We start from the raw sequence: 14,590 nt of genomic DNA, 5'->3' as shown, positions 1-14,590 counted from the left end.
TCTCAAGGCAAAGAACTTAAAAGTTGTGGAATTGAAAGATGTGTTTCTTTAACAAAAGAACAAGTATTCTAAATTTGCTGACCTCTGATGTGCTGGCTGTGACGGTCACAAGTGCACGCACACAATGTATCCTTTCAGGTAAAGGTGACATTTTAGCAATGAATTGAGAAAATAACTGCTTTGGGAGAATCAGGTTATGGGGAAAGCACTTCGAAAATTGATGTTTGGAACTGTTTCTATTATCATGTGATTTTAACGCCTAGATGAAGCGTGTCAAAGTCGCTTATACAGGCTGTCATAGCCACAGTCTTCAAAATTAAGAAATATACTTTTGAACTCATTTTAAGATCTTCCAAATGAAGAGTTTCAAGGGTTTAAAAAATCCCATTGTTAAAAATATTCACAAGAACAACTGACGAAAACATCATCTAGGACATTGGCTTCATGGACAAAGATGAGTTTTCTGGTAGAATTCAGGTTTGCAATTTGATGGATGGGATTTAAACAGTGAGAATTACGGTTTAATAAGTGTAGTCAAAGATAGAATTCCTCTATTTGGGTCTATTTATCTTTGTGAGATACCTTTTTCTTTTTTTGGCAATAACAGCCATGAGGACTAAGTATTGACATTAACTGAACTTAAAAGCATACTTTCTAGTCTCATAAAATATTAAACGAAGATTTATTATTACCATTTTTAATCATGTTGCTTTCACGAAACAGATTTTTGCTCATAACTTTAAAGTAAAAGAAAAAGGTACATCGTACCATTCACTACAATTGAAGTAATTTAAAATTATTGTTTCATCTTTACCCATCCTTTAATGGTTTTTATTGTGCTTTATAATACGTATTTTAGCAAGTTGCATGTGCATATCATTTATAAATAAGTAAATTATAAATACCAGGCTACAAGGTAGAAAGAATAAAACTTGGTGCTTAAATGAGACAACCATGAGGAAGCAGTTGGCACGGTGAGGGACACATGGTGGGTGCTCACTAATGAATAGTTTCATTTCTCCCTTGGTGACAATTTGGTGTGAGACATGAAAGGGAGAAAGAGTCCAGGATGGCTCCCAAGCGTGGCCTGGGGCAGTGGGTGGTGGCAGTGGTGATGGTGTCATTGACTAAGACCGGAAACACAGGAGCAGGAGCAGGTTGTGGTGCATTCCTGGGAGGAAATTAGGAGTCTGAATTTGGATACGTTTCCGTGGGCCAAGGAACCTCTAGTGATGTGCCCCGGGAAGTTGGACTCACCATCTGAAGCTCCGGAGCATTCTGGGCTGGAGATGAGGTTCAAGAGCCGTTAGAACGCAGGAAGTTGTTAAAACCATGGGAGTGGGTGAGATTCCCCGAGGGGGCCAGCAGAATGAGGAAGGGGGAAACGGTGGGACCCCAGGGAACGCCACAATAAAAAGCCAGGGCGTGGAGGCCGAGAACCAAGGTACTCACCAAGGTATGCGGAAAATCTGGAGAGAGAGAGAGGGAGGGCGGCAGGGCCAACTCTGGAAGCAGTGTATTCCAAGCGTTCCAGGAAGGAGGGCGTGGCCAGCAGGTTCAGGAGCTGGGAGAGGCGAGTAAGGGAGGCTACAGGCTCCCACTGTCTTGGGCAACTAGGAGGTCAGTCCGGACTTGGAGGGGCGGGTGTATAAGCCAGACAGCAAAGGGTTGGAGAAGGTGTGTGTGTCTGTGTGTGTGTTGGGAGGGGCAGGAAGGTGATTCAAGGGACCAGACCGACGCCCGGGGGAAAACCAATGCTTGCGGGTCTGTTCAGCTACAGGGAGTAAGTCACCTGTTTAGGGCTGTGACCCCAGAATCTCACTTCGGGAAAAGTCCGGGCGGCGGGGGGCGGAGGGGAGGGGTTCGGGCAAATCCGAAGACCGTGGGCAGCGCTCTCGGTCCCGGCGGGTGGCGACGGAGGCGAGGTCCGGGGGGCCTGGCAAGAGTCTGACCCTGGGCTGCGGCGGGCGCGCTTCCGGCCGAGGGACAGAGTGGCCGCCGGGCCGCTGGCGCTCTCAAGTTTCCAGTGGCAGCGCGGCCCAGGCGCTTCAGGTAGAGGCGGGCGGGTCTGGTGGGCGGGCGGCGGCGCCCCGCGCCCCCCTGCTGCCCGCTTGTCGCCTGTCCTCCGCTCCGCGCCCAGGCAGGCTCTTTCCCTGCGGAGGCGGCTCCCCTCCTCCCGCTGGGCAGGCCCGGGGCCGGCGATCCGCAGCGCTGCGCCCTCGGCACGCGGGGTCCCCGCTCCTGCCGCGGGGTGCACCGCAGGCTCCCGCTGAGCGCGGGCGGGGGCGCGGCCTGGCCTGGCCAGGGCCGGGCCCGGCTGGCTGCTGTGCCGGGCAGCCTCCTCCGCGGCGCTTGCCGTGCGCCTGCCCAGCGCCGCCACCTGCGCTCCAGCCCGGGCCGCCCCCTGAACCCGGTGAGTGCGCGCGATGCTGCGCCGCTGACCTTGGGCCCGCGCCCCGGGATCGGAACCTCGGCTCTGGGCTTCCCAGCTCACCGAGGCGGCGGCTCCGACCCCGGCTCATCCCCGGCCCGCGCCCTTGCCTGTGCTCCTGCCCCTGTCCCTGCTGTGGCCTGGGCGCCAGAGGCCTCAGGTGAGCCGGCCGCATCTCACCTCCCTGCGGCCTACATTGGATTCCTAAGGTTTAGAGAAATTAAGGGACCCGGGACTTGCTGTCACTTAAGCTCCCGGACAAGTTTCTAGGTGCTTGAGGACTGGCCGGATGCTACGGGCCGAGGTGGACTTCTGGAGGAGGATGGACAGGATGAGTGGGTCATGGGGTCCTTTGAGACCTTCATCTTTACCTCTTTGGCTCTCTCCCTGCGCGGGAGGCTACTGCGCTCTGGCAATCGGCTCTCTGCCCTTGAACTTCCTGGTAGCTGCTTTGCCAGGGGAGCTGCTAATGGCTTGTCTTGGCTGACAGAGGCCTCCGGGGTGAGTTTTGAGAGGCTCTGTAGCAGGAGAGGCTTGCTAACTAGAGTGTCATCTCCCACAACTGTTAAGTCCTTGCATGTGGCTGGAAACTTGGTGATGACAAATTAGCAAAGGAGCTGGGTGAAAGCTTGAAGCAGTAGGAGGACTTTTAGCACGGTCCTGAGCCCTTGCTGCCTATCCCCCTGGATGTGGTTACCAACATTTGACCGTCTTCAGGGAAAAGCTGGCTGCAGCTGGAACCCTCAGAGGAGAAATTCCTCCTTGGGCTCTGAAGCGTCAATGCTGAGTGGTAGTGCAGCCATTGAACCAGGCAGACAGAGCCCCTGTCAGCTCTCACCTCTCAGAGTGTTGACAGCAGGTTTGGGGTAGTTAATCTGGCCTGCCTGCAACTCGGGCTCCAACTCTGAGGGGCCTGCTTGCTCTGAAGATGGTGGTATGGGGCTGCCCTGTCTGAGAACGATGGGGCTTGCGTGGGTGGGTTGCTAGGAGACTCTTGGACCTCTTAGCCCCACCCTCAGCTCAACCTCAGTCCTTCTGAGATCTTGGATAAGGAGTGAGTGGCTCTTAGCTAGGTCAAGAAGTTCTTTGAGAGAAGAGGCCTCTTTTTCTTATCCGTATACTAGGTGAAGCACTCTTCAAATGGACTCAAAATCAATCCCAGATCTTGAAAACATCATGGGCAGATAAAAAGTAGCCTTAGGGTTAAGCAGGGACATACTTTTTCTCCCCTAAAGCTCCTGATGGGCCTTCCTGGTTCTTTCTCCAAATATATGATTCTCTTAGTTCTTCCGCGTGCTGGCTGCATGTCTAGGACGGGAGACCATGGCTTCGGGCTTTGATATATAAGGGGCTGGAGCATGAGAAGATGGGCTCATGGTGGGAGTGTTGGCCGTGCAAAGTCAGCAGGAAGTTTCATTCATAGAGGAGAAAGCTGTTTCTCCTGATCTGGTTTCACATTTAAACATGGTTTCCGTCTTCTTGCACCCAAACAGGAACTTGAGAGAGTACCCTGGTGTGTAATAATGCTCAATTAATAATGTCGAATAAAAGGATTCGTGTCTAGATGAAACTTCATGTTCCTTTTCTCAGTTGGACTCTCTTGTACCTAATATCATGATGACGATGATGACAATGATGTTGATGGATAATACTTATATAAAGCACATACTATGTGCCAGGTACTATCCTAAGCACTGTACATGTGCTAATTAATTTAATTGTCATGGCTGTCGGTGCTGTTATTATCCCCATTTTATAGGGAATGAAACTGAGCCAGAGAAGTTTAGTACTGTCACTTGCCTAAGGTCATGCAACTGGGTGGTGGAACAGGATTCACACCTAGGTAGTTTGGCTTGAGTCCTGTACTGACTCTTGAGATTGCATAGGTAGCTTCATCACTTAGCACATTCACTCATTCATTATTTTATGCATTCATTCATTCAACAAATATTTAGCGATACCTGTGTATTCTAGGCATGGGAATACAATAGTGGATGAGGTGGGCAAGGTCTGTCATGGGGCTGATATTTGGCAGGTGAAGCCCCTTTGCCTAATTCCCGCAGGAGCCATGCACACCTCAGAAACGAGAAGGAAAATGGATGCCTATAGGCAAGCCCACAGCATCCTTTTAGGGGAGGGCAGAGGAGTATCTTTCCTGATGAGACATAATTTGATTCTAGCCTTTCCTGTCTTTTGGGGTTTGTAAGGGGCACTTAAGAGATAGAAGTGAATGCAGTCTGGTCTCCTGGGCAGGAGATTCAGGCCCCGGGCCTGGTTATCATAGATTGTCTTAATGAACCCTTCAAAAGGGAAATAAGGCGTTGAGCTTGGGACCAGTGCTCTGCAGTTCAAAGAAACACGAGGAGCAGTGGCATGTTACACTCAGGTGGAATTGTGAGTTCCTGGGCAAAACTTGCCCTTCTGAGACAGAGCCACAGTTTCCTCCTAAACTGCCACTGTTCTGGAGGGTCTTGCATCCCGTTAGTTCAGCGGGACCCTTCGCCATTGTCCCAACCTGTGTTGTCTCAGTGGGGCTGCTGCCCATCTCTGTCTGGACCTGATGGAGTCACACCCATAGCTGGGCCCCAGGAAGCCAGCTTTTTCTAGGTTGGAAAACGAAGGCTCAAAGTGGAAGGCATTTTCCAACGCCGATGCCATGGGATATTAATAGGTGTGTTTTCCCATGGTGGCAGCGGTGGGAGGGTCAAATAAGTGTGTTGGGTTAAACAGAGTTAAGCAGCTTTCTTTACTCCAGGACTTCTTGGGTGTTTAGAATGACTCCCAATAAGGGACTGTCGTAGGCAGTATTTTCCAAGCCTTCTGACCTTTTATGTTCTATAGACTACACTTTGGAAAATGCTTGTCTAGACTAAGGCTACCCACGGTCTGGTTAAAGGTGCAGAATAAAATTCCCTGAATGTGTTGGGTCTGCGGAGGTTCTCAGCTGCACGTGCTAGGATGCTCCCGTTGCAACCCCATCTTGCCTTCCCCCTCCCCCAGACACACCAGCAGGAGGAATCATTTGCCCTTCCTCCCTTCTGGCAGAACAGTACTGAGAGCTTGGATTTTTTTTTTTCTCTATGCTTTAAGTCCGTTTAATTATTTAATGGATAAATATTACCCTCCCTCGAGGTTGCTTGTAGCCTGCTGGTTGCACTGTTTATAAAACAGCTGTGAGGACAGGTGGGTCATAACCTCTGAGTAGCTAAAGCCCCAGCAGCAGCCTGAGGATTGTGTGTCAACCCTGTAATCCTGCTCTGCATGCACAGGAATTATTATGTGCGCTCAGGAAGGCACAACCTCACGATTGGACATGAGGAGGTGACTCAGGCCCAGGTCAGGGCTAGAGCTAGCCTTTCAGTAAACAACTGACCCATCCTTTCTCGGCTCTTCTGCCTGGGATTTCAACAGCACCACAGAAATAGCCATTTTGCTCATGGTTGCCCAGACCCACACCATTTGTCTAAGTCACTGGGAGGCCATGTGTCTGTTCTGAGCCTTCTCACACAGGACTGTCCTTGCCCTAAAGGGCGGGTGAAGAGTGGAGCTTTGCGCTCTGCGATGCTGTTTTAATCCACCCTGCTTGCTTTTAGAGAACTGCTCCTGTGGGTCACTTGAGGCAGCTCCACCTTCCCCGGGGAGAGTGGCAGCTGCTGGTGGCAGGGTGGCGAGTCCAGCCGGAGCTCAGGAGGCTTCTCAGAGCTGGAGGCCCACGAGGGAGCCGTGGACGGCAGTAAGAAGGGGGAGGATGGGCTCAGGTGGGTCAGGCGGGGCACACATTGCTGTGTCTTCGTGTGTGTGTGTGTGTGTGTATGTGTGCACGGGCATGCACGCTCTGGTAGAGCTTGTCAGACTGCCCAGTCACCTGTGATGTGCAGCTTCCTTCAGGGAAGAAAGGAAGGAGTGGGACAAGGCATGCCAGCTTTTCATCCTGGCCTGCTCCTGTGCTGAGGCGTCCCCTCTCCCTGAGTCTCTGTCCTTTCCTGGGAAGGGAGGGAGCAGCTCATGGTCCTTCCCTCTTTTAGAGGAGGAGGGGAGGGAGGAGCTTGTATTGGCAACTGGGCTCAGAGCTCCCCCTGCCAGTGCTGGGCTGCCCTCAGAAGGGTTGCTTTGGGGGGGGCTTCTAAGGGGGGCAGGCAGGCTGTGCTGCAGACGAATCTCCTTGGTAAGATGAACCTCATCGCCAGCCAAGCCTGACGTGCTGTTCAAACGGAAGCAGCAGAGGTGATGATATCGCAGGCACGCACGTTGCTGCTCCGCTTTCAGGAGGGGTCTGGACGTTGGAGGGAGGCTGTGGCTTATCTTCTGTGGTTGCTCGGGAAGGCTGAATGTGCCGCTATGCTGGGGCAGCGGCAACTTTAGTTTCTCGCTCTGGAGAGGGCGGCAAACAGGGCCGGGACACTGCATTCAGGACACAGCAGCTGCGGCTCACCGGCGTTACCTGGGCCCCCTCGGACTCTCGGAAATTTTCCACTTACATTTCATATTCACGGAAGAGTTTCCAGCCCAGGCTTTTCCTGCTCTTGCTCACGGCTGCTCACAGATGTGCAAAATAGATACCTCCCATCCCAGCAGCGGCAGACAGGACCCAGCTAGCCGCCTTACACACTGACTCAGCTCAGCCTCCCGGGCAGCACGCAGCCCCCGGCCTGAGTGCGTCGCCTGTGTGGCATCCTCAGGATCAGCCATGGAGACTTCAGTGCCAGGCTCAGGTCTGTGTCGTGGGTTCTGACGATGGGAGTCTGGCGAGAGCAAGGAGCAGCTTCATTTGTGTCGGGAGGGGGTTTAAGTGGCACAGTGCTTCCTTTCTGGAGGGTTGAAAAGTTACTGTTGGTTGAAATTGGTGGCATTTTACCACTTCCTTACTTTGGGACACTTCTACAAGCTCTCTGGAGGGTGTTGTATGTAACAAGGAGATAAGCCATATCACTAGCGATGCCGGTGAATTCAGTTAAGCCTCCCAAGCCTGCTGGCTTCAACTGACAAATGGTTGAAAGCCAGGCTTGAACAAGCAGTGGGCACTGAAGCTCTGCTCGGTATCTGTAGAGTGAGCTTTCCTCGCCATGCCTGGCCTGGCAGGGGTCTGTGGGTCCTAGAAGGGAGGCAAGCTCCAGAGGGAGGGGTTGGCAGGTGGGAGCCGTCTGCCAAGGATGTCCAGAAGACGGTAAATGTCCAGAAGGCTCCTCAGGCCCACTGACTTAACCCTGCACCCCAGCTGGGTTACATGGTCCATGCTGAGGCACGGCGTGAAGTCTTCACCCATTATTTAAGACATTGGTAGTAGTTCTGCAGGAGATTCACGCGGGTTATGTGAAAAAGAGGTCCATGGGGAAATGCTACTCTCTGATCCTTGAGTCCTCGATGTGCCTTGTGACTCAGGGGTGAGCGGCCGTGGAAGGCAGCATCTCCCAAATAATTGACCACAGGACCCCTTTTACCAGCAACAGGTATCAACTTCTTGTGGAATCCAGTGTGGAAAAGGCTGATTTAAGCTTTTTAAGCTAAAGAAAAAGGAAAACCTTTTGTAGAAAGAGGCATTCTGAAAAGTATGTTTAGTTGACTTGAGCAACCTAAAGGGCCTCATGGAAAAACATGGCGGGATCTGGCATAAGAGCCCTCAGATACAAAGGATCCCCCAAATGCCCATTTCTGAGGGGGCCTGGGGGGCGTGGCTGGGTCAGGCCTGTGTGTGTTTGTGGGGGTCAGGGGGAGGGTGTAGGAAGGTGGTGGTGGGCCGCTTGTGTCCAGGGCAAGGGCTAGTGCAGAGGTGGGTCTCAGTGGTGTAGTTCCCTTTGCACTGCCCTTTCCCTGGTGTGGAGTAGGCGGGAGAGGACCCTAATTGCCAAAACCTGGGATGTAGACGTTTGATTCATTTTCCCATTTTTCTCTCTTTTTATAAACTCTTAAGTCTTTTCGTTTTCTTTCTGTCTTCTTTGTGCTTGTTAAAATGACATTGTAACAGCATCAGTGATAGAAATCAGGTACTGCCTCACACACAGCCAATGCTGCCACCTGGCCATTTGAGTGTGTGTCCCTCCTGCAGCCCTTGTCCATAAGGGGACACATTTTCATATCATTGTAATGAAAGTGTGGGGACAGTTTTATGGATTAATTTTTTCGTTTACTGTTATTGCACAAGATTTTTTTTTGTGATTTCACTGTCCTCATAATTATAATTTTGGTTGCTTAACTTTTTTTTCAAGTGAGGATTTTTTATTTGGACATTTTAAAGCTAGTTATGTAAAGAGTGCAGGCAAACGTCTTTGTGCTTTTTCCTTCCTTCAGATTCTTTTCTTAGAAGCAATTTCTAGAAGCATGTTTACTCTGTCAAATGGGATGGATGCTTTATGGCATTTGCTGCCCCTTGCCTGGGCCTGTTTGCTGTCTGCTTCTGAGGTGCCATGTGAGGTTTTGGAATGCTGCACTTGACCGTGGCCTTAGGGTTGGGGGGTGGGGTTCCAGCTTTGTTCTCCCCTAGCGCTCCTCCTGGGTCCAGTTCTTTGTCTTTCTCTCCTCTGTCACCTTCTTCTCCAAGCCTCTGCTCTCATGGTTTCCAGTTTCCCCTTCTCTCTGCTATGAGGATGTGGAAAGCTCCATGGTCAGCTCGGTTCCTCTTCCTCTCTGCAGGACAGGCCTGTGCCGTCCTAGTCTCTGCTGCTCGGAACAGCACTGTTGGTGCCGAGGTGCTTCTCTCCTTACCAGCTCCCTCCCCCTCCCCGCAAGGGTGAGTGAGGCCCAGGAAAGGCACAGCCCTGGGTGTGGAGGGAAGGAGGAAATTGGTGTCACAGCCAAGGGGCCCACAGATATACTTTGCCCATTATTAGCCTGCTTTCCTCCTTCCTGTCTGTGTCATGAATGAGACTCACGTGCTGCAGAGAAGACCAGGGCAGCAAGCCTGCCCGGCTCTGGAAACCTCTCTGGTACCTAGAATTCCGGCACTTAGAACTGAGAGGGCCTTGGAGACCACTTAGTCCCTTCATCTCACAGATGAGAGCATTGTGAGGAGCAGAGAATGACTGTCCCAAGGCTGCTCAGTGTGCCCCTCCTGCCCTGTGGTTGCTTCCTCTCCCTGCCAGACAGCAACTGGGCAGGTCTCACCTTCATCCTCATCTGTCGGGCTGACGGAACCGTCACTCCTCTCTCTGAACTTTCCTTACAGAAACCGTGGTGATAGGTGGATGGGAAACTCCTCTCCCAGAGCCGCTCCTGGTGGAGGTGGCGTGTTGAAAGGATGCGGTATTCACCCCTTTCACAAGTGTGATGCCGGGGACGGTGAGGAGACCTGCCCTGACACCCAAATGGACAGAGAGAAGCAGCACAGCGTAGCGGTTAAGAATACAGATGCGGGAACCAGGTGCCTGGGTTCAAATTCCTGCACAGATGCTCAGAGAGGAATGTGACAGGGGAGCCAAAGGCTGAGGACAGCACAAGTCTCTGCCACTTATTGAAAGTGTGCCCTGGCAAGTTGTGCCTTCATTTTCTCATCTGTAAAATGGAAATAATAGGACTGAGTTCATAAGCATAAAGGCCTTTGCAGGGTGTACTTACTAAGCGCTATGTAAGTGTTGAAAGAAAGACATATAGACAGAAAAACAGAAAGAAAAGAAAGAAACCAACCAGGTGGTTTAGTCCAGCTGCTGATAGTAAGGAACCAGTGTGCAGAGAGGTGGTGAAGGGCAAGCTTCTCTGAGGAAGTGAGTTTTCAGCTGGCCTGAAGGTCAAGGGTATCCTTGTCCCCAAACCTTTATTTTATTGGCTGTGTCTTGTGAGAAGTTCCAGGGGGTTTGGGAGACCGTGGAACCACATTTGCAGATTCTTTCTTTTCAGCAAAGGCCCCATTTATGAGATGAAGAAGGCAGCTTTGGGTTCCCCAGGGCTCTGCTGTCACCTCTGGGACCTTAAGCTAACCATTAGACACCTTGGGCTTTGGCCCTTCCTCTCTGTGCAGCGGGAGCGAGGTTTGGTCATTGTTGCACCCAGAACGGCCTCCTCATAGTCCGCAGGAGAGTGGTTCTGAACTCTCCTCTCTCTTCTCCGTCATGGAAACAGTGGGGAAGGCAGGGCTGCCAGTGTGCTGCGGTTTCCCCGAGTTTGGGAAAATGGAAGCACGCTTGGTTGGACAGTTCCTTCTTTGACTTCTGAACCTTTGTTTTCTCATGAGATATAAGTGGCCCGACACTCTTCACATCCACCTACTTACTGAGCTAGTTTTTAAAATCGGCAGGCTGGGTTCGGTCTGGAGAATTCCTGAGTAGACAGCTGACCGCATGGAGCAGGGGGGCCCGGCCCTTGTGTCAGCACCTTCTCCTCCTCCACACCGGTGACTCAGGCCATCCTGTAATTCATGAAACTTAAGGCTTGTTCTTTTTCTGCTAGCCGAGATGCCGCGCCAGTTCCCCAAGCTGAACATCTCTGAGGTGGACGAGCAAGTCCGGCTCCTGGCCGAGAAGGTGTTTGCTAAAGTGCTCCGAGAAGAGGACAGCAAAGATGCCCTGTCCCTCTTCACCGTCCCCGAGGACTGCCCCATCGGGCAGAAGGAGGCCAAGGAGAGGGAGCTGCAGAAGGAGCTGGCGGAGCAGCAGTCTGTGGAGACTGCAAAAAGGTTTGTTCCCTCCCACGCCTCAGCTCTGGTGCACACGGGCAGACCAGGCAGGCGGGGGGCGTGCGTCCCGAGATGAGGCGCCTCGTGGGGACTGGCCTCTGCCTGGGAGCTGAGTTTATTTCTTAACCAAGGCCACTTAATTCACCACTTATTTCTTGAAGGACATTTGGTGCCTCTGTTAGGTTGAAAAGATCAAAAACCGCTTTCTCTCTGCTGCTATTTTAGTAACAAATCCTGTGCATAAAGACACACCATTTCCAAAAGACATTTCCATTTTCCTTTTGGAAATTTGAGGATTTCTTGGGAAACGTCGTTTTACTTCCTTCATCCCTTGACAAATATTTTGCCTTGTTAATTAGACAAGTAATTTGCCTTATTAATCAGCTCGCTATTTGCCAGGTGTGTGCTGGGCGCTGGAGTGCACTAATGAACAGAATAGATACCGTCCCTGCCCTGTAGAGCTTACAGTTGGTCCAGACCGTAATTAACTGGACAAGTTAATTAAAAAATGATGAGTTGTGATAAATGCTGTATCAGTCAGAGTCTAACTGGAAATACAGTCAAGTATTGGAAATAGGATTTTAAGGCAGGGAATTGGTTACAGAGGTGGTGGAGAACTGAGAAGACAAGCAGTGGTGGGGGTGGGGGTGGGCAGCCCTGAGATGAGACATAGTAGGAAGCAGCTACCCGCCTAGGCTGGAGAGACAATGGAAAGAGGTGGTGTTGCTGGAGGCCAGGGTGGAGGAGTTGGAACTGTGCGGGCCTTTCCAGTGGAAACTGGAACCAAGAAGGCGAGGCAACAGCTGTAGAGACACCTCCCAAGGCAGAGATGGAGGCAGGAGACACCTGGCTTTAAGCCTTCTGGCACCTTCCAGTTTCCCGCAGTGGTTGCCATTGGCTAAACCTGGCCAGAAGGCAGATGACAGATAGCTTAACCACGGGGGAAGATGAGAGAGGATCGGAGGACAAACAGGCGCAGGCCCAGCACGGCTGCTAGAAGGGAGATGAAGGAGTTGAGGAGGGTGGGGAGAAGGAGGGCTGGGAGAGTCCTTTTTTATTTTTTTAAAGATTTTATTTATTTATTTATTTTCCCCCCAGAGCCCCAGTAGATAGTTGTATGTCATAGCTGCACATCCCTCTAGTTGCTGTATGTGGGACGCAGCCTCAGCATGGCCAGAGAAGCGGTGCGTCGGTGCGCGCCTGGGATCCGAACCAAGGCCGCCAGCAGCGGAGCACGCGCACTTAACGGCCAAGCCATGGGGCCGGCCCAAGGATGAGTCCTTTTTTAGATTGGATAGTTAGGGAAGGACTCTCAGGAGGTGACATGATACCTGATACTTAAAGGGTGTAAAGGAGCTAGCTATGCCTATAGCTGGGTTGGAGCCTTACAGGTCGGGGAGCCAGGACAAAGGCCCTCAAGTCTCTTCCAGGAGGCCCCTGTGGGCAGAGGCGTGGTTAAAGGGGGGAGTGCCATGACCTCAGCATGGGTGGGCATGCTGGGAGGGTGGGCAGGGAGGGGTGGGCAGGGCCCAGATCAGACGGCCTTGTGCTCCGTGATAAGAAATTTGGATCTTAGTTCAAGTGCAATGGGAAGCCCTCACTCTTTCACAGTTTATCTTACCTGGGACAGCAGAATTAAAGAATAAAAAGCTTTGAGGAAGTGTCTGGTGGGGCTATAGCTGGGTGCCTGCCTGGCCAGCACACTGCAGTCCTCAACAGCTAATGTAGTGAGACTTGAGCCCTCTCTGCAACCTAGTCAGCCATCAGGGCCTTTCTAAGGTACCTCCTTATTTTTAAAGGCAAGTCCTTTCCTTTCTTGGCAATAGAAAATTGCAGTATTTCCTTACTTTTTTGGGAAAGGAGGAAAAAGTGGAGTACTGGTATAAAAGCAAGAACAGAGCTTCACCATCCGTAGAATAAGTGCTTTCCTTCCTCTGAGGGGCTGTGAGCCCATGAAGTGAAGGAGTGGTTGGTGCCATCAGCCAGCCTTGTGTTGAGTGAGGTGGGGTGGCCCCAGGCCCAGCGTGGTCACCCCTGAGGGTGAAGAAGAGCGTGACTGTGGAGACCCTTGTCCACACTGCCCTGGCTTGATGCAGTGCAGTTAAGTGCAGTGCAATTCCAGGCTGACTTGATGAACTGAACCATCTGCGGGACCTTCTGTGTCTGATGAACTGAGCGTTTTAGACCCTTCATAATGAGAAGAGAAGGAGTCTTGGCATTTTTTATAATCAGGAATAATAGGTTTCTGAGGCCTATTCCGTGTCACAGGGTGACATGGGCTGACATCTGCGAGAAGAGACTCTTCTCTTCTTATCAATGCCCAGGCTCATGGCAAGATGGAAGCCTTCTTACTCGAAGTCCAAACGTGCTCTGTGGTTTCCAGAAACTCCTCTGCAAACTCCTCTCCAGTTGTGGTGGTCTCGGTTTGCATCCCTGCCCCTTTTGACTGGAAGCTCCTTGAGGACTGTATCTGGCTCCACTGCCTCCCCAGGATCCAGCCCAGGACTCAGCCTGTGTTGGTGAGCAGTGGATATGTGGCAGAGGAAAGACGTCCTGTTCCTCCACTGCCGCCAGATACCGCATCAGGGTGGCCACAGCTCCCTCGATCTCTGGGTTCTGCCACTCAGTAGTACACTCTGTGACCTTGGGCAGATTAGGAAACCTCTCTGTGCCCCAGTTTCTTCCTTACCTATAAAGTGGGGAATAGTATCTGCTTTCATGGGGTGTTGTGAGGAATGAGGGAATTAATGTATGTGAAAGGCTTAGGACAGTGCCTGGGTCACAGTGAGCCTCCTGTAAATGTTAACTCTTTATCCAGCTTCCTGCTGCGGGGCGGGCAGCAACAGCCGCTCCTGCTTGCTGTGGGCTAAGTGCTGGGCTATGCAGCTCACTCGGTCTTTAATCCCCACGTCAAACTTACCAAGTGTGTGTTCTAGGATCTAGATATTGCAGATGAGGAAACTAAGGCTCAGAGAAGTTAACTTGCACAAGGACACATAGCAAGTAAGTGACAGAGCAGGGACTGAAACCCATGTCCTTTGAATCTAGGACCCCACATTGGATCACGAGGCTGTCCCATCTCCAGTCAGAGTGGGGCTTTGGTGTGAAGTCCTCTGGATGGAAGGCCCCTGGGAAGAGGCTGGCTGTTCTGTAGAAGAGCTGGGAGGCCTCTGGGGTTCTTAACTTGGGTTAAGCATATGAATCAATGTTATAACGGGAAGGCTCTGGGGTGCCCGGGAGCTGAGGAGGGCCAGGAAGTGGGGAAGGATAAGGATGGGGACACAGTGAATGGCAGGGGCAGCCAAGGGCCAGAGTGGGTGGGGGTACCAGACAGGTGCTGAGAGATGCTGTAATAAATAGCAGCTCATGTGACCAATTCACGGTCCTGTGTCGAGGGCCTGAGCGGGTGTCCTCACAGCCCCACACCCTGCCAGCGCTGTGGCAGGAGTGAGATTCTGCCAGGTGGACATGTGGGTTGGGGAGGGAATGGGCGTGCCAGCTGTGGCAGAGCAAGCTGGCTTACTCTGGTGCCCCAAGGGTTAGCACGAGGTGCAACA

At 51.9% G+C, this 14,590-nt stretch overlaps 1 protein-coding gene across 9 annotated transcripts in view; it reads left to right on the top strand.

Annotated features, from left to right (window-relative positions):
- Positions 1 to 1,206: 1,206 nt before the first annotated feature.
- AMPD3 (adenosine monophosphate deaminase 3) overlaps positions 1,207 to 14,590 on the top strand; it is a 42,667-nt gene continuing 29,283 nt past the window's right edge. For 2 of the 9 annotated variants that reach the window (XM_087433217.1, XM_014782947.2), the window contains exons 1-2: positions 1,207 to 1,456; positions 10,808 to 11,033. In XM_087433217.1, coding sequence (XP_087289343.1) covers positions 1,333 to 1,456; positions 10,808 to 11,033 — 350 coding nt within the window. In that variant the 5' untranslated portion in view covers positions 1,207 to 1,332. Of the gene's footprint in view, positions 1,457 to 1,504; positions 1,621 to 1,701; positions 1,784 to 2,031; positions 2,053 to 2,392; positions 2,414 to 2,502; positions 2,592 to 6,565; positions 7,144 to 10,807; positions 11,034 to 14,590 lie in introns of those variants that run through there. The other 7 variants (XM_087433218.1, XM_087433219.1, XM_014782960.2 and 4 more) reach the window with 7 other exon arrangements.

The sequence above is a fragment of the Ceratotherium simum genome, chromosome 7, assembly GCF_057802395.1.
Source record: "Ceratotherium simum simum isolate JZ-2026a chromosome 7, ASM5780239v1, whole genome shotgun sequence".
In the NCBI taxonomy this organism is placed as follows: Eukaryota; Metazoa; Chordata; class Mammalia; order Perissodactyla; family Rhinocerotidae; genus Ceratotherium; species Ceratotherium simum.
The sequence above is the reverse complement of the archived record's forward strand: the minus strand, read 5'-3'. Positions and strand labels throughout refer to the sequence as shown.